At 37.3% G+C, this 23,270-nt stretch overlaps 1 protein-coding gene across 1 annotated transcript in view; it reads left to right on the top strand.

The window, feature by feature from the left end:
• Window positions 1-22,277, top strand: part of VAV3 (vav guanine nucleotide exchange factor 3) — a 197,995-nt gene extending 175,718 nt beyond the window's left edge. The window contains exons 23-27 of the mRNA XM_063298356.1: window positions 137-253; window positions 1,410-1,497; window positions 7,083-7,212; window positions 19,853-20,004; window positions 21,319-22,277. Of these exons, the coding sequence (XP_063154426.1) occupies window positions 137-253; window positions 1,410-1,497; window positions 7,083-7,212; window positions 19,853-20,004; window positions 21,319-21,360 (529 nt within the window). The 3' untranslated portion in view covers window positions 21,361-22,277. The remainder of the gene's footprint in view (window positions 1-136; window positions 254-1,409; window positions 1,498-7,082; window positions 7,213-19,852; window positions 20,005-21,318) is intronic.
• Window positions 22,278-23,270: the final 993 nt, after the last annotated feature.

The following is a 23,270-nucleotide window of genomic DNA, read 5'->3' as shown; positions in this document are numbered from 1 at the left end:
GTTGTATATAATTCTTGTCAGTACTAAGATATGGCCACAAAATTTGCAAGGGGTTGGCATAATCAAAAGGTTATGTTTGTTTTTAGAGCAGCAAAATAAAATAAAATGAAATAAAATAAAATTCACTTTATTTCAGGTATGCAGGAACAATGGAAAGATTACAAGCAGAAGCAGAACTTATTAACCGGGTAAACAGCACTTACTTAGTGCGATATAGGACTAAAGAATCAGGAGAATATGCCATTAGCATTAAGTAAGTGAATTATGTATTTCTTTATATTGTCCATGCAATTCATATATGAATGTTCAATATGGAAATTTTTTGATAAATATATGCCAGTTACATTCCATTTGTTAAAATGTTTATGAAAACCTTATGATTTGAAAAGTATTTTTGGCTTGCCTGCCGTACTAAACTTTTTTGAAGTTAGTGTCCCTCGCCAAGCAGAGGTATTCTGAGGTTGTTGCTCTCCCCTGCCCCCCGTCCCCCATTTCCATACAGTCTTGACTCATGACAACCACATGGACCACAGGCAGTGTTCTGGGCAGCATTTTCAAAAGTGGTTTGCCATTGGCTTCTTTTTCCTAGGGCTAAGGGAAAGCAATGGGGCCAAAGTCACCCAGTTGGCTTCTGTGCCTAAGGCAGGACTAGAACACAGGTCTCCCTGCTCTTAATCCAGTGCCTTAACCACCAGACCAAACTGGCTCTCTGGAATCTTACAATTATGTGTAAGGATCAGCAAGTCACTAAAGTTCTTCCACACAGTCTTTCGGGTCCATGTTTGGAGGGGGTCCTAATCCAGGAATCCCCTTATGGAGCCATAGCACTCTGGGGCAACCTTTATGTCTTTTCATGGAGTCAACTGTGTTCTCTTCTTTTGGAATCCAGTTTTTATTACCTTCTGCAAGTAATCTCTTCAGTTGGGAGAGTGTACTAATGGATCTGTGATTTGGAACACAAATGATTTTATGCTAGCTAGCAAAGGGTGATTTAGAGGTCTATTTGCATTTTAACTAGAAATTTTTCAGAATTGATTAAGCTATCAACTGAAGCCAAACAGAATTGTTCCCTTGAATCGAGTGGGAACAAAGATATCACATCAAAGGAATAATAATTTTTGAAAAGCTGTTGGTATCTTTGTGAGTATGAATTTGAATGCAATCAGCATGGTGGGATCCAATAATTAGATATTGCTGGGAGGCTTTTTCTTAAATCTGAACGTAGATGGCGTGTTTAGCCAGACCCTAATAAATGTCTTTTGTTAATTAGGTGTCAGCAGTGTATTGGCATGGATATGTGTTTTGTCTTAAGAATTTATTCATGGAGGGTTTGGGCATGCTGTCAAGTAATTATTGATTTTTCCTGATTGAAAACACATTTATATTCATAAGTTATTCATTGCCCATAGGTACAATAATGAAGTGAAGCACATCAGGATTTTCACAAGAGAAAGCTTTTTTCACATTGCAGAAAATAGGAAGTTTCGAAGTTTAATGGTAAGTATAAGTTTTTTTTTTCCTATTTCCAAAAATGAGGAAAATGGGGAAAAAAATGAATGTCTAATTTTGACATATCTAGCTTAATGTTACTACTATCTGATTTGATGGATTTGTCAAAAAAAGAAATGGTAAATAAAACTAGATTGGTATATAGTTCTCATCATTACTCACTGCAAGTGCTCTGAAGGTAGATGCCTTTGGTGAACTGATTAGTTTTTAACACATATTAACCACAGTTGCACTCACTATCATTGGAAATAAAAAGGTGATTAATAAGTGAATCTATCTCCCAATATCTGGAAGTTGTCAAAAATAAAATCAGGGCAGCTATATAAAAAAGACAATTTTTATTATTGTTTGAAAGCATCAAGGATCATGACTTAGCATGTATTGAACAGATTCCAGTTCAAATGGCTGATTTATATTAAAATTGTAAGAGGGAACACTCTGATAGGAATATATTTGCCTGTGGTTTTACAGTAATGAAGATGTGATAACTTCCATGCTAAGAGGAGGTACCTATTATTCCTGCTTCATTTTTCCATGCTACTTTACTAGTGTTTGAAATAGAAATTCAAGATGTTCAAGAACAGGGAGTGTGAATCCTGTATTCTCCCTGTTTACGTGGTAGATTACTGAAATAACTTTCTGAAATAGTCCTGAGCCAGAATAATCATTCAGGAATGGTCTAGTTATGCAATGTTTATATTTCATAAATAATAATTTTATTTCAACTTACTTAGTCTCAACTTGGCCTACCCAATTGATTTTAGTTTCAAAGACTTAAACATGGCTGAATAGCATGCGTTTGAATGAATTGCTGATGAGTAGCAGTTTATACTAAATAAGCTATTTTATATTTTCAATTTGGAAAGAAATTGCTGTGGCTTGAAAGAGCAGAATAAATTAGATGCTGTGTTTTTGCTTTGATCTTTTTTATCTATTTCTTAACCTCTGTGTTGGTCCCCTAAGGATTTCTCTAGATAATCATAATTTGGAGAGGGGGGGGGGGAAACAGATGGACTGGAAAACATGTTCTACTTATACGAAGAATTTCAGGGGTTTTGTGAAATATATGTCTTGCATTACTTCTAGATCCTTTGTCCATAGTATTGGTATTATCCCTTATTGTCATTTGTATGATCATTTATTCTGAGCTGATTTCATTGTACCAGGATGTATTGATTCCAAAATGAGTTAGAATGTTAGAAGATTAAGAGTTAGCATTTGTACAATTATTTGTAAGATAATTCATTGCTTTTAAAATGCAAGAGTTGCATTACTGCTGTAGAAAGACTTTTGTTAAGCAAATGCTAAATATGTTTTACAACCTGACCTGCGCATGCTTACTCAGAAATAAATCCTGCTAGAGATCAGTGGAGCTTACTTCCACATACAGGTAGCCCTCGCTTAACAACCACAATTGGGACTGGAATTTTGGTTGCTAAGCAATGAGGTCATTAAGTGAATCTGACCCGATTTTATGACCTTTTTTGTGGTGGTTGTTAAGGGAATCACATGGCCATTAATGGAACCACGTGGTCATTAAGTGAATCATGTGTTTCCCCATTGAATTTGCTTGCCGGAAGCCAGCTGGAAAGGTCAAAAATGGTGCTCACATGACTGCACGCCCCCCTGCAATGGCCATAAGTGCAAGGACCAGTCGTAAGTCAGTTTTGTCAGCACCGTCGTAAGTCCAAACCATCGCTAAACAAATGGTCATTAAACAAGGACTACCTGTATATACAAGATATAAAGGGCCATTTAAGAAACCTAAGTGAAGGATGTTTGAAATAAGCCCAGAATGTAGCTTTTCTAATCCTGTGTGCAAGTTTGGAACTCTTTTGAGCAAACATAGTCTTTTTAATGTATTTCTATTTATTTATTAAATTTGTACATTGCCCAACTACCAGTGACTCTAATTTTTACTAAATCAAAAAAAAACCCAAACACACAGACCTGCACCATAAGACATAGCCATCAGAAATTTGATTATCTGGTTCCACCAGAAAATGAAGCCTCCCCACTTTGAGGCCTCTGGTTCCACCAGAAAATGAGGCCTCAAAGTGCTATTTGAAAATGCCATCATATTTATATCTATTGATTTTATTACATTTTTATCATGCCTTCTTCCAAGAACATTGAGGACTGAATTTTTTTCTTCCTTTATGACAACCCTGTGGGCTAGGTTAGGCCAAGAGACATTGATTGCCCCCAGTAAGCTTCATAGGTGAGGACAGATATCAGTTAGAATTTTGCTGGCCTTAAGTTTGATATTCTGTCCACTGAGTCAAATGCTCACAAAAGATAATTTGGGATTATGATTATTACGTAATTCCAGTAAACTATAATAAACCCATCTGTTTATTATAGTTTACTGGAGAGAAGACATCTGGACATAATTTTCTCCTGCATGCTGAAGCCGTGAGCCATGAGCGTTATCATTCCAATATCACATTGGATTCTCTGTGCATCTTCTGCTTTAGATATAGCTCTTGAAAGTGCACTGTATATTTTTTAAAAGCTGTGCAGTCTTGAACTTCACGCCATCAGATGCAATACAAAGAATGCCTTCTCATGGCCCATTGACTTAGCAAGCCACAGCTACTGTTTACTAGGACCTGTTGTCAGGGGGATGCTATTATCTGATAGCTGTGTAGCTACAAACAGTCTTGTAGCTAAACATTTTTGCTATTTAAAAGCAAACAAAGAGGGAAGCGATGGTGGCTGGTTCACAGATATTTGACATACCCATCTAAAAGTATTTGCAAGACAGTTATTTACATATACTGCTATATGAGACATGCAGTCCTTTGACAAGGAGAACTGGAGCTTCTTTTATCACAGAGATGTACTCTCAGGTTACTGAATCAGGAGCTGAAAACAGGTATCAAACACTGCTGTTGCTTTGTCTATCAAGAAATTGTATCAATCTGAGCTTTTGCACCATTTATTTTCCCAGTACTTTTCCAGTTCATTGCAGAAAATAAACCGCACACTAACAAACAGAAAATATACTGTTGCACACATAGCAATAAAGGGAAAACATAAACATGGACATTGTGTTTGAACAGGCTGTGACCTTTCCAGACAGGGGTGGAATCAGCAGTAGTAGAAGATGTATCATGCCATCGAGAGCTGTATATATCATGTATTCACACGTAATAGAAGACTCTTCAAAACTAGAAGCAATAAATGCCATCAAGCCAAATCTAAATGTATTGAATCCCATTGATCCCAGGGAGCATGTGCTTGAATATCTGCCACTTGAAATTCTTGAAATTTAAATGTTTGTATTTGATACAGCTGTGGCAATTAATCACTAGTACGTTTGCCAGGGATAACTTTTTTTTTTCTTAAATCAGTTTTTAATGCAAATGTATAAACCTGTATCAGCCACAGGTTTATACATTTTCATTGAGCTATTAGCATGTAAGGAACTAAAAATGATTAGAAGAAAGCTTGACAGGTCTGTTTTGAATGTTTTGATGGTTGCTTGTAAGCATCTATTTTCTGAAAGTTCTTTCCCAGTTTTTAAGGTACTGATTGCAGGTTCATTAAAAACAAACAAACAAACAAACAACAGGAGAGGAACAAGAACCTTAATGAAACGTTTCAGTCTGTTGGGAGTTACTGCTGCTTCTTCGTATGTTCACTCTTACAACCATTGATTTTAAATGTGATTAAAAACATACCCCCTCTCAACATACATATTTATAATAATATTTTCTCTCATAACAGTATAAAATGCAGTTTGATGATGCTTTTAAAATAAATTTGCTAGTTGTTAGTTGAGTTTATTATTATTATTATAGCCATAGTCTACACACAAAACTCAAAACATACAATATATCCAAAGTGTCCACAAAGAAGAGTTAAAAGGCTGAAAAAAAAGTTAAATTACTTTAACAAACTGATAACATGCAAACTCTTGTGGCTGTTTCAGAGGCTATCACTACTTGTGAAACCACCACCATCAAAATGGTTATGCATATGTGCATGTGGAGAGAGCCAGAGATGGCTTCTGAAGCAGCTATGTGAGTCTTGGAAGAGATGCATCGGCTTTAATAATTTGAACAGAAAGGATTGTTTGTGACTATATGTTGTGAAACATCTTGTCTGAATGATTTGCACAATTCTAATATCCGTCCATCTGTCCATCATCTATCTAACTCTCTCTCTCTCTCTCTCCCCCCCCACTATCTAATATTCTAGGATAACTTAATTATAAATGATCACAACATCAATGGAATATAAAAGTTGTGAATAACTAGTTCTGATTATATAGGGTAGTCAGATTGGTTTACATAACAAATAAAAAAAGACTAAATTCCCTGAAGGTCTTTGCAAGGAATATTAACTCACATAAAGAAAGTACTCACCAAACACTGTGACTACTTAGGTACCTTTACCATGTAGTTAACAGAATACTCATTTAGTATTTGATGAAGAATGAAGATAAATACTAAAATACGTTTCCATTGGGTCCTGCACTTGGCTCATGCATTGTTAAACCAGAAAACCTAATTTTGCATTTTTACTGGTGAATATATGGGGGAAATGATATTTGATATTTAGGTGAGCTGTATGTCCTGGAGAAATTTGCAGTAAAAATTGCTCTGGACAAATATGAGCTTCAGCATAGCTATTCATGTTTCTAGCTCTTTCGCACTGTAGTTGCCACTGTTTCCATGTGTTTATTTGCATGTCAGTTCAGAGTGATTTTCTTTCTGGGTACAAAACAGTTTGTAAACATGTGTGAGCAAAATACTTCATATATGTGTTAAAAGAATAAAGAAATAGGATAACATCAATGGGCAAAATATATGTACATGAAGTTCCAAACACTAATTAACCTAAGTATTAGGTAAAGTGATAAATTTGTGTTGGGACTATTGTCCACACGAATGAAGGATGGATTTTTGTCCACATGCTTGTATGTTCCCATGCACATAGAAATCTAGATGTAGGAACAACAGTTCCATTTTAATCCACTGGAAATATAATTGCTTTTATGTGCAGTTATTTTTTTTTAATGTAAAAAGTGTTTAAAGCTGATAATACCATTAAAATTGTTTTAATTCTTAAAGTGTATTTTGATATACTAGGCCAGCCTTGCATGAATAAATGTCCATTTCTACAGGTATGAACAGGCAGCATCTTTCATGCATGAATCAAAACTCGCTAGGGGTGTGTTCAAAACATTTAGAGTGTGAAATTTTGCCAAATGCCCTTTTCAGAGCAAAGTGGGCGATTCTGAGCGTGATAGAAGCACCGCAAGCCTGAACTTGTGAAGTTCTGAGCTTCAACACTTTAATCTGAGTTTGGAGCACTTCCAAAATGTGTGTATTATGTATTATGAAGCAGCAGTTTCATAACAGAGATGGGACATTTTGTGGAATTCATTTGCTTAACTCGTTTTCTTCCCCTTCTCACCAAATTATACTCTTCCTGCAGCTAATCCCTGTCTCATGATGGAAGATGCCTTCTGATGTTGATCACAAATGTTATCAAATACCTCTGCAATAAAAGTTTGAGAGGAATAGTGATTAACATCTATCTATATCTTTGTATTCTGGAAGGAACTTGTGGAATATTACAAACACCACTCTCTTAAAGAAGGCTTCAGAAGTCTGGATACAACTCTTCAGTACCCGTACAAGGAATGTGAAAATACGCTCGATCAAAGGAGCCACAGAGCAAGTAGCAACTGTGAGCATTACCCATTTGTTGTTGTTTTAATAACACAGAAATGAAAGTCAGTCGAAAGCATCTTCATTTTGCATTTTTGACATATAACCTATTAATATGATAATGCATTTAGCCAGACTTTTCTGCAGCTAAGCAGAATCAGCATCTGCTGACAGGTTTATGAACAGGTCCAGTTAGACTTCCTGACTGCCTCTCCTTAAATCAAATAGCTGCTCAAACATCTATTAAAAATGTAAGTGAGCAATTGATTTGTAAACAGGCATTTTGCATTGGCTAAGCTGCTTTCGGCTACATGAATTAATAAACATGTAATTCAAATTTGCCATTTGGCATTTAAATGAATTATTCTTGTTTAAAACCACAGCCTTATAATACAGAGTTTTTGTGAGAATGATTTCCTCTACAATGCTGCTTGTTAGTATTCCTAAATATGACTTATTTTAGGTAACAAAATTGGGGCTGGACAGAGACAAATACATTTCCATCTGTATATGTTTATAATATTGCAAAAACCAGTGGTGTGGAGTTTGACATAGGTGACCTATCCTTAATATTTGGTAAAACAACATGGATACTAGTACTGATAACTGATTTAAAATTGCTGAGGGCATCTGTTCTTTGGCTTTACTTGACTCATGATAACTATAGCCACTGGTGATTACTGCCAAATGTCACAGTGCTGGAATTGGATAGTTTAGATTCTATGAGCAATAGAAATTTTTGAAAATAATGGCAGAAGATTAAAAATCTTGCTCCTCTCATATCATGTAGGTATACGTATACACTCTTAATACACTGCTGAATTACTGAGAAGCAGATGGATAATTTCAGAGCCTTTCTAAGTGCCCATTAAAGACAGGAAGATATTTTGAAACGTTTAGGAGCAGGGAGGTTGAAGCTGTCCCATTAAGTATTTTGAATGGGGCCTGTCCTCCAGAGCCAAGCCTATGCACCCAATAACTACAGAAATGGTATGCTTAATACCTGTAGAATGATTACAAGAGATTTTTCATCCCTTATAAATCAACAGAAAACAACAACCAATTGCATTGGTAGGAGAGAGAATGTGTCACATATTTGGGGGAGGAGTGTGCACAGTGGAGGAAACAAGGACAATCAGAAAAATCCATCCTTAGACGATGAACACTGGCAGCCTTGGCTGCAGAGTGAGGAGGCACTCACATGATCAACCACACATCTTTTAAAAATGGAGGGAGCCACTAAAATCTATTAGAAAGTAGATGAAATAATCATGGAGGAAATGATGTGAGAAAAGACATTTCCACAGAATTTCTTCAGTCATGAAAAATCAAACTATTTGGTCAATGATCAGCACCAAATAAATAAAGACACAAACGAATAGAAAATATTGCAACCTCAACCCAAAAGAACACTTCAAGAAGGAGAAGGAACTAGCATAATAGTATATTACATCACATACCCTCAAAGACCAGAGTTATTCTCAAGAACATAATATTTTAACATTAAAACTATAATCTATAAGTCTAGAGCACAGTAAACCTAAAACCATTACAAAATAGTTCCTAAAACCAAAAAGATAGTATTTGAACCATGTAACTCTAATCCAGCCTATCTCCACTTTTTGGCCTGGAGGAACCCTTGAAATATTTTTCAGGCCTTGGGGAACCCCTGCCCATTCAGGCTCAAATACAGGCCACAAGTTACAAAATCATTATATTTGTTTCATGTGTAGGCCTGTATTAACAGTGTTCTTAAACTAAAAATCAAGAATGAAACTTACTTCTTTAATGTGAAGTTGCCCAAATTTGAAATAATTTTTTAAATAAACCGTGATCTCCCAGGGAACCCCTAGTGACCTCTCCTGGAACCCCAGGGTTCCACAGAAGCCTGGTTGAGAAACCCTGCTCTAATCTATAAAACTGCAACATGATGAAACTGAAGGAAAAAAAAAACAAAGTTATCCCTGTACCAGTTTTTGCCTAATTTCTGTTGCGGCAGCACAAAACCTAGATACTGAGCAAGTGATGTAGGGTTTCAAATCTTCTAAAAGCAACTTCACCAGGTACTTGTCCAATCTTCCAGCATAGTTGCATAATAGGGGTAAAATATACTTGATCCTAATGGCCCTGTAAAATGTACAGTATAGTAGTGCCTGGCTGATTGTTTCTATCTCATTAGCAGTGCAAGGGCAGGGACGCTCAGTTAATGGCAGCAATGCAGAGGGAAAAATATTATATCAGGGTTTAAAGTATGCCTTTCTCAGCTTGGGGATTGGGAGAGTATGTAAATAGTTTGCAGATTCCATATACTCTTAGCAACCAAATTCTATTATTCTGAGACAATCTATTCCCTCAAATTCTTTCTTGGGAATCTCCTGACTATTTCACTTATCAGTGCCCTGTTCCTTTTCTTCATCATCCATATGACACATGGAATTACAAATCAAATACGATATTATCCTCCCAAGGAGCACTTGTTTCCTTTTGAACTTTATGATTTTGATTATTCTTATTACCTAGGAACAGCAGTCCTCATTTGAGGTGGGGAGTGGGATGAAAACCAAGCTTGCAGGGAAAGTATTTGGCTGTTTCACACAAAGAGCATAGGCAGCCAATTCTTCCATCCTTTTGTGATGCTAATGCCCATGTGCATTTTATGATATGATATGATATGATATGATATCATATATCATATCATATCATATATATCATATATTTATCAAATTTCTCTGCTAACCATCTTGCACATGATGATTCTGGGTGTATATAGATATATATATATCTTCCACATTAAATAATGATCAGATGGCATAAACAACAAGAAAAAGTTTCATATATGAAAACCAATAGTTCAATTTTTTGTGTGTTTACAAAAATTGAGATCCCCCACAACTTCATGCAATTTCATTTTCAATTGTTTAATTCTGCAGAACAACTGAAACAATTGTTTTTTCAATTAAAAAAAACAAAACCTCATTATTTAGTATTTCCTTTTAATTTCCCCCAGAGAAGATTTCCTTGTTTTATTATAGACTTTTCTACATTTTTTGCCAATGTCCAAGTAGTGTTTCACTGCAATGAACATGGGTATCATTCTGGAAGTTGTAATGTTTTCTTTTAGTTTTTAATGAGTGTATATTTCTTTGCAGTTTTATATATTACCTCTTATTGTTCTTGCATCAGTTTGCTATAGGATTAGAGGCATAGCACTCTGATGTTTTACTTTCTTCTTGGGTTGGAGCAAATACAAGTATCATATATTCTTTCATCTTCAAATAGAAAAGGCAGCTAATATCGACATCATGTTTTCTGGCATTGTGGAAACACAGCAAAGAAGTAAGTGCACTGATGCAGCAAGCTGTTAAATAGATTGGCTGCAGACACTGGAATAGGATGGAGACTGTTTCTCATCCTTCAGCTGTCACTCTAGATTACATTGCAACCTGCTTTTTCAGAATTCCCCCAAATATAAAATATTACCAAACACTAAGTAGATTTATCAGCCAGAGAGACTGTGAGAATTATAAACATGAAAGCCACAGCACAATTATTTGCAGTTGCTTCACAAGAATCAACAAAGATGTGAGCTTGCCTTAAACTAGCATCAAGCCATCTCACCGATAGAAGATCGTTTGTGACCTCTAGCACCAATTTCCAGTTAATAATCAAGAATTCACAAGTTGGAGAATTAATATGATAAACTAATCAATACCTGATTTGTATTTTCTCTGGCACTTTCAGTGGCTTTCCAAAGAGTCAGTCCCTAGCTCTCAAGTTATTCCATCTTTTCATCCTTAACGGTATTGTTTATAACTTCTTTTCAACAAACTAAAATGGAAAAATGTGTTACTGGGTAGAAGATAATTCCTTCTGGACATTTTGTTAAATTCTATGAATGAGAAAGATTAATTGTATGATAAAAAGACATAATTGTGTTTCTGTGCAATAACCCTGTGGATAATAATGGAATATAGTGAAGGCTTCTGTATTGAAAGCTGTGAATTGTTACTAATGGAAGATGGGTATTGGGTTTTTCTGGGCCACACTGCCTGTTAATTTGAGGAAGGGACAGACAATTTGCTTTCTGCTAACCTGGAAGCATCAGGAAGATATTAGTTTTAAGTTTCTGCCCCAATAGCAATATAAGATTGATGGTTGAAGGAGGTAGGTATTAGCTATGTTTGCAGCTGCTTAATAAGCTGAGATAGTAATAAATATTTTGCCTACATGACCAGTTCCATTATTCTTCCCTTCCCAATCAGATCAGGAATTAACTATACTTTCCTGTTTCATCAGAATATCAAACAATGAATCCCATCAGACTGAACTGTATTTTGGCTAGCCATTGAAATCAACCACCCCCCTTAAATCTCATTTATTTCAGTGCAATTACTTTGACTAAGTGTGGATCCAACGTCCCATTTACCTGTTTCACAATCAACCAAACAGCTTCAAAGTGTGGTTTAGTATCCATGCTTGTTCAGAAATGCATGTGTCATGAGTTATGATGGCGAGCAGGAAGGGGCTCCCATCCAGGGTGGAAAACGCATGCGTAGTACTGAGGAATTAAGCAGCCATTCAAAGAGACACAGATCAGGCCCGCCTTAGCTTTTGGGGTTTATATGTCTGGGTTTTTCCCACGCTTATTCAGTTTGTTAGGATTCTGTTTATGTAGCAGTAATAAACACTAGAGAACTACTATTCGTCTCAGTGTGTGTCTCACTGTTAGGACAGCATGTCTGTGATGTTGCAGTTTAGATGAGTTAGGAAATGATTGTTAGAAATACCCTAGCTTTATCACAACAACGTTAAGGGACAAGAAAGAATGGCTGTGTGTAGGCAAATACTTGTTCAACTCTTCTGCTTATTGTGTCAAAATGCACTAACTCGTTCATAATCTTTAAGATCTTGAAAAAGCCTTGCAAAGTTGCCCTTATTAATGTCCCTGCTTTGCAGCTGTTAAGAGAGTAAGAGTGATTCAGGAAATGCATTTGCACATCTTGTGACAATTTTCACTATCTCAGTATTGCTGCTCCACATGATACTGAATGGTCAATGTGCTAGGGAGGTTTCTATATCTATTTCTAAATGTTTCTAGAACTTAAAAGTAGCTGCAAGTCCCTACATTTTGCTGGCATGCCATGAAGACTATTGTTGAAAATGCCCATTCATTCATCTTTTAACTTTGCAACTCTTTGTGGGGTATGGAAATAAAGTAAACCAACATAATGCCCTACTTTCTTGAGAGGAGATGAATTCAAGATGACATGCATGCTCCTTCTCCAAATCCTTTGTTATCCTCACAGTTTGCTATGACTGATCCAGGGTTGTCCAGGGAACTTCATGGCTGACTGGAGATCTGAAGCATTAATCTGACATAGAGCTACCAAACTATAGTTGCTTGCTAAAATGATTGCCGTTCCAACATATAGGGGCATAAGCATGTGCACAAAAATGACTTGCATCCTGTTGCAAAATGAGCATTCATAGTAAGTTGCAGGAGGGAGTGGGGGAATGAAATGGTCAAAGCAGAGGAGTAAACTATGCCTCTAAGCAGGTAAGAGGTTTTTTTTTTTAAAGCCGTAAAACAGCCAAGAAAATGTTTGTTTCTTCTTAAAACAGATGTAAGTGATATTTCAATACTATTTTTACCAATCATTCAATGTCATTTTGCTTCTCTCTTTTTTCTTCCTTTCTTTTTCTAAGACCCTTCTTTGTTCTGTGGGTTTTCTTTTGTAACTCTGCCAGACTACAGCTTTGTTCCCCCTTCCTCCACTCCTTTCTGGTCAGGTACTGCTTTACTGCTTTCTATTTATTCTCAATTTGCTTGTTTTGCAAGTTCCATCTTTCCGTTTCTACGTGTGGTGCAAGCTAGGGAAGGGACGGATTCATTTCGCACCCCTGGAACATAATTTGACTTAAAACACAACTGTGCTGAACAAATGTGTAATCCTAGCCACATGGAAGTGATTTACTCTTGGCAGTTCTTGCCTGGCTGGAGAACGTTTAAAGCACGTGAAAAAGTGAGTGCAGTGGGCAGTGATATGGGGCTGCCATGTGATATTGCCCTTTTACATTCAAGAAGGTCATCTAAATGTTCTGACAGCTATGCAGGAGGAATGACAAAACCTGCTTCTGGAATGTCATGTTTTCAGAATATTGGTGAAAGTGGCCCAGTTACAGAATCAAAACTAAGCAAAATCTAATCTAAGATAATGATTATATTATGCATAGCGATTGACATTCTTAAATTGTTTTACTCTATTTTCAGTGCAATGCTTTTGTGACTCAAGTATTCGTCCCATCCCTAAAAGCCTTATTGCCAGAGCGTTTTTGGATAAAGTACAAGAGGGAAGATAGCTTTCCGTCTACAATAGTTGTGCATGTGCATTGTCTATAAGTTAATTTTATCCGTCCTTCTGTGTACCTGTGTTTCCTTTATTCACTTCTCTCATGGTGTCAGAAGTCACTCACTAAAGACATTTGTGCCTTAAAGGGATAGGATACTTTCTTCTGCAAGAACTAGAGGTGTCAAATCTCCTACGTTATATTTAGGTAGATGAACAGTTTACTCAGTTCTGAATCCCAGACTTATGATGTGTAGGACGGAAGATGGAGGCTGATTAAATTAGAACATGACGGAAAGTACCAGACCTGCTTGTGAAGTTCCCTGTTTGCACAAATCCTCTTCGTTGTAACCAGAGGAAGCTAGGACCCAATATGATGGAAAGTATCTTATAATGCATTGGATTAATTGAAAGCTAAATGGAAGCTTCACATATAGAGCCAATGGTATCTCAGAGGAGAGATACTGGGCACAAACTTTGATCTCCTTTTGTTGGTCTTCCAGAATACATCTTTCTGACTGCTGTGGGAAACAGAATGCTCGATAGATTAAGTTAGATTAGATCAGATCAGATCAGATCAAGCCAAATCAAATCTTGTTCCATTTTGGAGCATCAGTGACAATGTCTTGCCTGATTTAAGCAATCACTTATATAAATTTTTTCTTGCTTTGCCAGTGTGAATTCATGCAGCTCCTTTTCTCCTTGCTTTTCTCCTGTCATTGTTGATATATTTCTCATAACATGACATAGTGAAAGGGTGATGGCATTTGACAACTTTTGTGCAGGTGTTTGTTTAATGAATGTATCTGGCCAATACTGGACAGTATGTATCATAATGTAAGTTAATATCAAATATTGGATTCTATCACTACCCTCCTTTCTCTGTTTTCCTAAAATATTTTTTGTAATTTTATAAGCATATTTATAATACCAGCTGCTTAAAAGGATTATGCATTAGATTCTGTAGTGACCCCCCACCCCCCACCCCCCAAAAAAGACCAGAATTTGTTTTCAGGGTATGAGTTCATCTTAGGCATTTCAATTTTGGTTACTGAAGTGTGTATAAATACATATATTTTTTTCGAAGTGCAGTCTCTGTTGCTGTTATGGGAGGGCTGCTGCAGTGTGTAAAATACTACCTTTTTGTACTATATGAGCCCACAATAAAATACGACACAAAAGCATGTGCAGCAATTTGCAGATGTAAATGGTGATTTTTATCATAGCTGTCTGTATATTTTTCTGTTTAGATGCCATTTTTATAAATCTTTGGTTTTAAATTGAGAAAAAAATGTCGCTGATTGCGAATACTTTTTATGTTTGTGGGAGGTGGAGTTTGAATGTCTATGAAGTATAGACATTCACACAGAAGTATTTTTGCTATGATGAAAAGATTTGGTTTCAACTATCACAGATGTGTTTGCTTTATATTCCTCACTTTAGCAACATGGTATTTCCCATCCAAAATTTTTATCCCTGTACCTTAAAATCAATAGACATAGCTTTGGTCCATATTCCATTGTTCAGTGAATTTTGTTTCATTGGGAAACTTTATACAACAACACGAAAAAGAATATGACATCATATGATAAAGACTTAAACACAGAATAACTTTAAACACTGCCACCTACTGACAAAGCCAAACAACACACTATAGAACACAGTATATTTGTGAGATGTTATTTGTTGTTTATATGACACTGTACACATGCTAGTCCAACACCCCCACTCAATAAATACTTCTCACATACAGTGAGTCCCATCCTTGTTCTATGTTCTTCCAATTTGGGTCTTGGGAATGGCTTTGTCATAGCATCTGCAGCTTTTATTCACATTTGCTTTTCATGAGCAGGCAGCTTCTGCATTTCCTCCCATGATGCTCTTTCAGGCTGTGGCACTGTACGGACCATATAAGACAAGTATCTGGCTAGGATGCCCTTACTGGATCTTGCTGATTTTCTGACTGAAATTGTAGATGGTTTACTTCCTTCTTTTTCAGTAGTTTTATCATTTGTGTTGATTTCAATATCAGTGCTTTGTTGGGACTGACCAGTTGGGGCTCTTCTTCAGAATGGCAGCTGATCTCGCTTCATGAAACTTCAGACCAGTGTTTCTCAAATTTGGCAACTTTAAGGCATGTGGACTTCAACTCCCAGAATCCCCCAGCCAGCATGCCTTAAAGTTGCCAAATTTGAGAAACATTGCTTTAAACTTAGAGAGGTTTCATCAATAATCACACTCCTACTGATGGTTACTATATTGGTGTCTTGGTGTAAGATTCTGTCCCCTTTCTGAGATTCACTGTAGCTGACAAAGATACCTTTATTAGCACAAGCTTCCCACTTCATACATTTTTCTTTGGGAACACATGCATAGGCTTTACTGCCAAAAATCTTAATATGTTTCAGATAGGTTTCATCCATAGTTCATATGGAGTTTTCTCTGTTGCTTTGCCAGGTAAGTGATTTTGAAGATAGCAGGCAGTCACAATTGCTTCTCCTGTGGTACAGTAGTAGTACAGTAGTATGTGGTAGGCATATCTGAATCAAAAAGCATGCTCCTTCCCCTTTCACACAGAGTGTGGTTTATTCTCTCTGCAACACTATTTAGTTCTGGGTTGTATGGTACAGTAGTCTGGAACATAATTCCATGTTTTCTCAGGATTGCTCATGTTTTGCCCCCTGTGTAATCGCTCCCATTATCTGCATGAAGTAGTTCTGGTATTTTAGAAAACTCACTCTTTTTGTGGGCAAGATATTCTTCAAGCCTCTCTGGTACTTCACCCTTGCTGTGTAGCAGGTAGAGTATGGTGTGCCCAGACTAGTCATCAGTACATGTGAGAAAATATTTCTTCTTTCCTGGAGTCCAAGTTTTCATTGGACCACATAGATCAGTGTGAATTAGGTCCAGAGGCTATTGAGCTCTACTGTTGCTGGTTTTTGGAAAGGGTTTCTTTGTCATTTTTCCTTTTGTACAGCTAGTGCATTTCATTATCTGACTGCATGGGACAACTTTTATCCCACTGGTGTGCTGATCTTGCACTAGTCTTTTTATTGCTTCAGGATATCTGTGCCCAAGCTGACAGTGCCATGCATGAATTCAGTCCATCTGTCTTTCCTCTTTGTCAGCCTTAACCATTTCATTGCAGCCAAGCTGATATAGGTCATCTGCAATTTTTCCTTTTGCGAGGAAGTGACTCCCTTTGGTAATAATGCAGCTGTCACCTTTGAATGTAACTACATTTCCTTGTTTAGTTAGCTTCTTCACAGATAGCAAGTTATTTTCAAGAGCTGGTATGTATATTTAGCACATTTTTGACAGATATTTTTCTAGTGACTGTTTGAGAGACAGGGCAGTGAAGGTAGCCTTCCCCCACTCCTTCTGAGACCATAAACTGTCCATTATCTGTGGCAATTCTTTCTGCTTGCTTTGGTCAAGATGAGTGAAGACACTCTTGTCACTGGTCATATGACTTGTAGCTCCTGAGTCAATCCACCAGACATGAAATGATGAGGCACCCTCCTTGGAGGGAAAGGCTCACTTAGTGTCTGAAGCGTCTTCTGGTTTAACACTTTTGGCCTTTTGGTGAATAGTTTGTCTCTTTAGCAGATTCATTCTAGCTTTCCAGACTCTGCAGTTGGCCTTTAAATGACCTCGCTTTTTGCACATAAACCATTCATGTGTTTCATGTTGCAGATTATAATTTTTCATCTGATCCATAGTTTTTACAGTGGTTTCTGTTTCTGGAGCACCTTTGTTGCTTGCACTTTCTGTTTTGCGCTTGTATTCATCCACAAGCTTGCCTTTAACATATTCTAGTGTAAGTTCATCATCTGGACAAGCATCAAATGCTGTGACAAGTGTTTCATAACTGTCTGGGAGACTGCTGAGCAGTAGTGCTGCAACATGAACGTTTTTTATTTCTTCTCCTATGCCTCGCAAGTGTTTCACCATTTCTAAGACACATCTGCTATAGTCCTGCATATGCTGGCCCTTCAACAGCCTTGTCTGATACAGCTTTCTGATTAGGTATAGTTTATTGTTGAGATTTGTTCTCTTGTGTATTTTCTGTAGCACCTCCCACATTTCTTTTGCAGTTTCACAATGACATATATGCACAATTTGATCATCATCTATGCTAAGGGAGATGGTGCTTTGTGCCTTTTGATCTTTCTCTAGCCACTCCTCTGTTGGTTTGGCCTGTGGGTTTGGCCTGGCTTCTTGTATACACTTCCATGTACCATCTCTTATTAGCAACATCTTAATTTTAAACTTCCAAGATTGGTAATTCTGGTTAGTCATATTAGCTATTAAGAACGTTGTTGAAGCACTGTTAGTAGCCATTACCTCTTCTTTCTGACCTTTCCTCTTGCCTACAATTTCTGCTGTATAGCTGAGCTGTGACTGTCACCACAGCAGGATTCACACAGACTGTAACTGGGGCTGCATCTGGACCCAAAGCCTGTTAGAATAGTCTTTTGATATGTGGAGATGCTGCTTCAGTCAGGACACTTTCCAGTCAGGATGATACTTCAAACATGGCTGGCATTTTATTCTTTATACAATGGCATGAAGAAGAATATGACATCATATCATAGAGACTTAAGCACAGAATAACTTTAAACTGACTGCAAGCTACTGACAAAATCAAACAACACACTATAGAACACAGTATATTTGTGAGATGTTATTTGTTACATATATATGACAATATACCCACACTAGTCTAACAAATCTAAATAGGATCTTCATACTGGGGTGGGTCTCAGTGGCCACAGTTGAAAAGAGCTTGCTCTGCACTGGAGAAATGGGAATATGAGAAGGAATGGCTGAGAGGAAACAGCAGATGATACTGCCACCTGGAATATTATGTCTGTACTACTGTTCCCTGTGTGTTCGTTAATACTAGTAAGTTTATCACACAATTAAGCCTGAGCATATTATTCTAAATAAGTTACAGCTATAGTGTGTTTAGGGGACGCGGTGGCGCTGCGGGTTAAACCGCTGAGCTGCCGATCGGAAGGTCGGCGGTTCGAAACCGTGCGGCGGGGTGAGCTCCCGTTGCTAGTCCCAGCTCCTGCTCACCTAGCAGTTTGAAAACATGCAAATGTGAGTAGATCAATAGGTACCGCTTTGGTGGGAAGGTAACGGCGTTCCGTGTCGTCATGCTGGCCACATGACCTGGAAAATGTCTATGGACAACGCCGGCTCTAAGGCTTAGAAACGGAGATGAGCACCGCCCCCTAGAGTCGGACACTACTGGACTTTACGTCAAGGGAAACCTTTACCTTTATAGTGTGTTTAGGTATAGTCATAAACACAGTGCCGTTACTTGTATCTTAATATATTTAATGGGGGCAAGATTTCACATTCAGACATCATTGCTAAGCACATGAAATATGTAATTTATTTATTATATTTACATCTTTACATTTATAATACATTTGTATTCTAAGCCACCCAAGGCTGCTGAACCATCTGTGAAATAATTTGGGCTGAGAGACTGCTAAACTCATCCAGGCCATGGGCTAGATGGGACTTGAACTGAGTTTCCCTACACCTTAACTGATTTTGATGGAAAGTTATTTTTGTGTGCTGAAATCTCCTAATGAGAAATAGCAAGACACATTCAAAGGGAAAACTTTTATAATTCTTTTTGTTTTATTTTTTATTTTCATGGAGCGTCTAGTCCAAAGTGATCTCAGTTAGTAAATTCTGTAGTTTTTCTTAGTCACATTGAAACTCCAGAGCTTTACATTTATGTCATGGAAAAAATGTGTTCTCAGGCCAAAAATACTTTATTTAGGAATCATATCTTGCCCTTAGAAATATGTCTCATTGCTTTCAGTAGAATGGTCAAAATTTAAGGAGCCACATTTACCAATATCTTTCAATCAAGAAGGGAGAAGAAGAAGGTGCTGTCTTTTATTGGCTCTTCCCACAACTTTGGAGGATTCATTGACATCAAGAAGCAGCTGATTTAGAGAAACACCTTTGCAATGAGAGAGAAGAAGTAAAAAGCCTTAGATGTACAGAGAATATGTCTCTGGTCTTTAGAGATCCCAATAAATGATCTTCTTAGAAAGTTTTAATTTTTTTCTAAATAAATCTAACCAACAAGCAACAACAAAAAAATTGATTGCATGGAATGCATTTCATTCATGCTATTCCATAAGGCCACACATTTCTGCATTAATAATACTTCTGCTTGCACTTGTACTAGACTGGTATACGAAAAGAGTTGCTGATGTTACTCAGATGCTGTGCAATTACAAAACTTCTAATCATCTTACCTACCTGTATTTCCCCCAGTGCTGAGTCCCAAAGTCCTCGGGATAGCCATTGCCCGCTATGATTTCTGTGCAAGAGACATGCGTGAATTATCCCTGCTCAAAGGAGATGTGGTCAAAATTTACACAAAAATTAGTGCCAATGGCTGGTGGAGAGGTGAAGTCAATGGAAGGGTAGGTTCCTTTCTATTTCCTCCCCCCGATTCTAATTTTTCATGTAATTATTAATATGCTACTAAGAATATTGGAACTGAATGTTAATTAATTCCCCATGAATATTTTGATATTAATTTATGAGAAATCTTTTTGCTGTCTTTCAGAAATTTAGACTGCAAGGCTATATCTACTTTTTTGGGTCTATGTCCTGTAGAATTCAGAGGGGTTTCATGTCTTCAGACCATAAACTATGTGCTTAAATTAACAAAAGGATACCATTAGCATTTTTTTCCTTTTGCCTTTCAAAACAAATAAACCAGAACCTCTATTGAAGGCCCAAAACAATTTGTATTTCATTTCTGAACCAGATTCTTGGAAATGAGGTTCTCACCTTCCAGAGGAAGGCATGTATAGATGGGCTAGTTCAGAAAGAGAAATCTCAGATGACAGCCTCCTTGCTAAATCTGCCCGCCATCGAAGTCCTTTTATCTGATGAACATGACAAACAAAAATCCTTCCTCCCAACACTGAAGCTAAAGAAGTGGGGGAGTTTACTCTAGTGCTGTTGCAGCAGTCCAGCATCTTTCCTCAGTTCCAGAATTGGACAAAAAGCTAGAGGAGGAAAGCATGCCCCACGTCTGTCTTTCTAGCAACAGAGAATGAGAAGTGGGAAGGTCTGACTCAGGAAGCACTACTGTTCCCTTAGGAGAAAGGGAGAGAGAAATGCAGAGGGAAGGTCATTTCAGCCATTGCCCCACCAAGGGACTGAATGCTTCTCTTTTGCCTATCCCATGGGAAAGGTGATTGGAGCAACAGGAAATTCCTTTGTTGTTAGGTAGCAAAAAAAAAAAAAAATCAAAAGGAACCCTTTTCTGACTAAGAAATGGTATTAAAAGGCATAAGATTTGTGAGCTACAGCTCGCTTCATCAGATGCCTGCTCCCCATCTAGCCAACAGGGGAAAGGAGCATAGAGGCCACAACTGTTGGCTTGCAGCTGTGCTTTCATGCTGCCAAAAAGTATGTTAGCAGGTAAAGCTACCCTGTTTATCATAGATGGAACAGAATTTAGTTCTATAAATTTCCATCTCCATTCTGAAAAGGTTGAAGCAAGCCTGTTGGCTGAGAACCACATCCGATTTTCAGCCAGGTCTATTGATGATTAAGTGTATTTCTCCAAAGAAACAGTAAACATTCTGCCACAACATTTAGTTTATTGCACTTTTTATCCTTTTCTGAATATTTTCTCCTTGGATGGAGGGTCATACACAAAACTACCTTGAGTCAAACGAAGTCCAGTCTGATACCATGTTTCTTTTTTCTTTCTCATTTAGGTGGGCTGGTTTCCATCTACCTATGTAGAAGAGGATGAATGACTTGCAGATCCAGTTGGTACTTTCAATCATAAATTCCAGGGACTATGAAAGAGCCATTGACGCATCTGCAAAGCATTATTCATCTTGCTAAGTATTTGAAATGTAGCTCTTCTGTCTGTTGAAACCTTCCAGAACGAACACTGGAAATCCTGAAGACGTTTGTGCTGACAGCTGTAATATCTCACTCAGAGCTGTGCAAAGAAGCTGCTTCACCGCCTCCCACCACTGGGGACCAGTACAAAACTCTAACCTCACCTTCCTGAAAAATCATTTCAAAACAGACTTCTTTTAAAAATGCTTCATTTCATTCCATCCACAGCAAATACTAAATATGTCTAGCAGTTTAATTAGCTTTACCTTTCTGTTAATTGATATCTCTGATGACAGTTGTCAGTTATGACTGCTTCCGGAGGGAAATGTTTGAGCATTCCAGTAGTCACGTGGTCAATATTATTCCTCTTGTAGTATCTTACACCACTAATTGATTTTACCAATAGCTGCACACTTCACCAATTCTGCAATCTCTAAATACACGTTTTTGGGGACTAAGCATACATTCAGCATGATTTGCATGCCATTTAGTGAATGGTGGCGGGGAGAAAGAATACCAGCAAATTTCGTGTTTAAATCCAGGGTTGTTTTAACTGGCTTATCTGAGTCTTTTATTAAAATATTTTATGGAACCAAATTTTTAAAAAGGGATTGTGGCTTATACAACTATATTTGAAAAAGGAATTAATAGATAAAACTCCCTAACATTGAATATTACATAGAAAACTGTTGGTTTTAACACACAAGCCCATCCAGTATGCTAAATTCTATATATTTAAGAGAGTTTCTATGATTTTATAGAGAGAGCTTTGGGAACAGTTTGATTGTGTTCCTTGATCATTATTAAAAATTCCACTAATGCTCAAGGTATCTCTCCTATGACCTTACTTGGCTCAGCAGGATCAGCAGTCTTGCAAAATGCATGGTGGGTCCTTAAGGTGATCGCATTACATAGAAAGAGCAATTCAGGTGAATGATGCTGCATCCTATTCTCCATTTTGTAGATGAGCTGAATGATTTTTTAAGGATAAAACTTTTTCCCATTTTGTTGGGTTTCATAGTTTGGTTAAATTGAAAGCCGTGGCCACAAATTATATTTCACCTCAGATTTCCATTGTTTTAAGCTATTGGGACAAAATAAGAAGGCCCTTATAGTTTCCAAAAACAGAGTCTCTGATGGGTGTTTTGAAGAAAAAAAAAATACACGAGCGGTATTCTTAAAACAGATTGAGCAGTAGTGGCTTACATTTTAAGCACAATACCTAATGAAAAAATACTCAAGCACTCATAAAAGTTCACAAAATACTGGGTAAATTTCATACAGAGACTTCGGAATCTGTGAAGACTCAAATTTTCACGTAGTTCTACTTCACATTTCCCAGAGAAGCTCTTCTGAAGTCGGTCTGTCTTCTATAAAGGCAGCCCACCTGTGCAAAGCTACCATTAGAAATGCAAATCAAGACACATTTATCTATTGATTTGCAAAAGGGACTCTGGATTGATTCTGGATCAGATATAATCAATAGTCTCTGGCTGACTTTCCCAGACACTGAGGTTTGTCTTAATGTTAAATGAACCAGTTATTTAATTATACATAAGTTGTAAAATCTTTGTTCCACTATCCCTGTATAGAGTATCTAGATAATCCCAGAAGATACACACAGGATTGATCCTTCCTTCCTTCACACTTGCTTCTAATGGAAAGGTTGCCTATTGCTTATTGAATAGTTGCAAAGACATGTAGCACCTTAGTTTATAAGTCTGTCATCAAGCAATGATAAATTAGTAGAGAGAAGGGAGAAGGGGCAGATACCCATGTTAGAAATGCTCTGAACTTCTCTGGAATTTTATCTTCATAA

Source organism: Candoia aspera, chromosome 3, assembly GCF_035149785.1.
Source record: "Candoia aspera isolate rCanAsp1 chromosome 3, rCanAsp1.hap2, whole genome shotgun sequence".
NCBI classification, from domain to species: domain Eukaryota; kingdom Metazoa; phylum Chordata; class Lepidosauria; order Squamata; family Boidae; genus Candoia; species Candoia aspera.
This window is presented reverse-complemented; position numbering and strand designations above follow the sequence as displayed.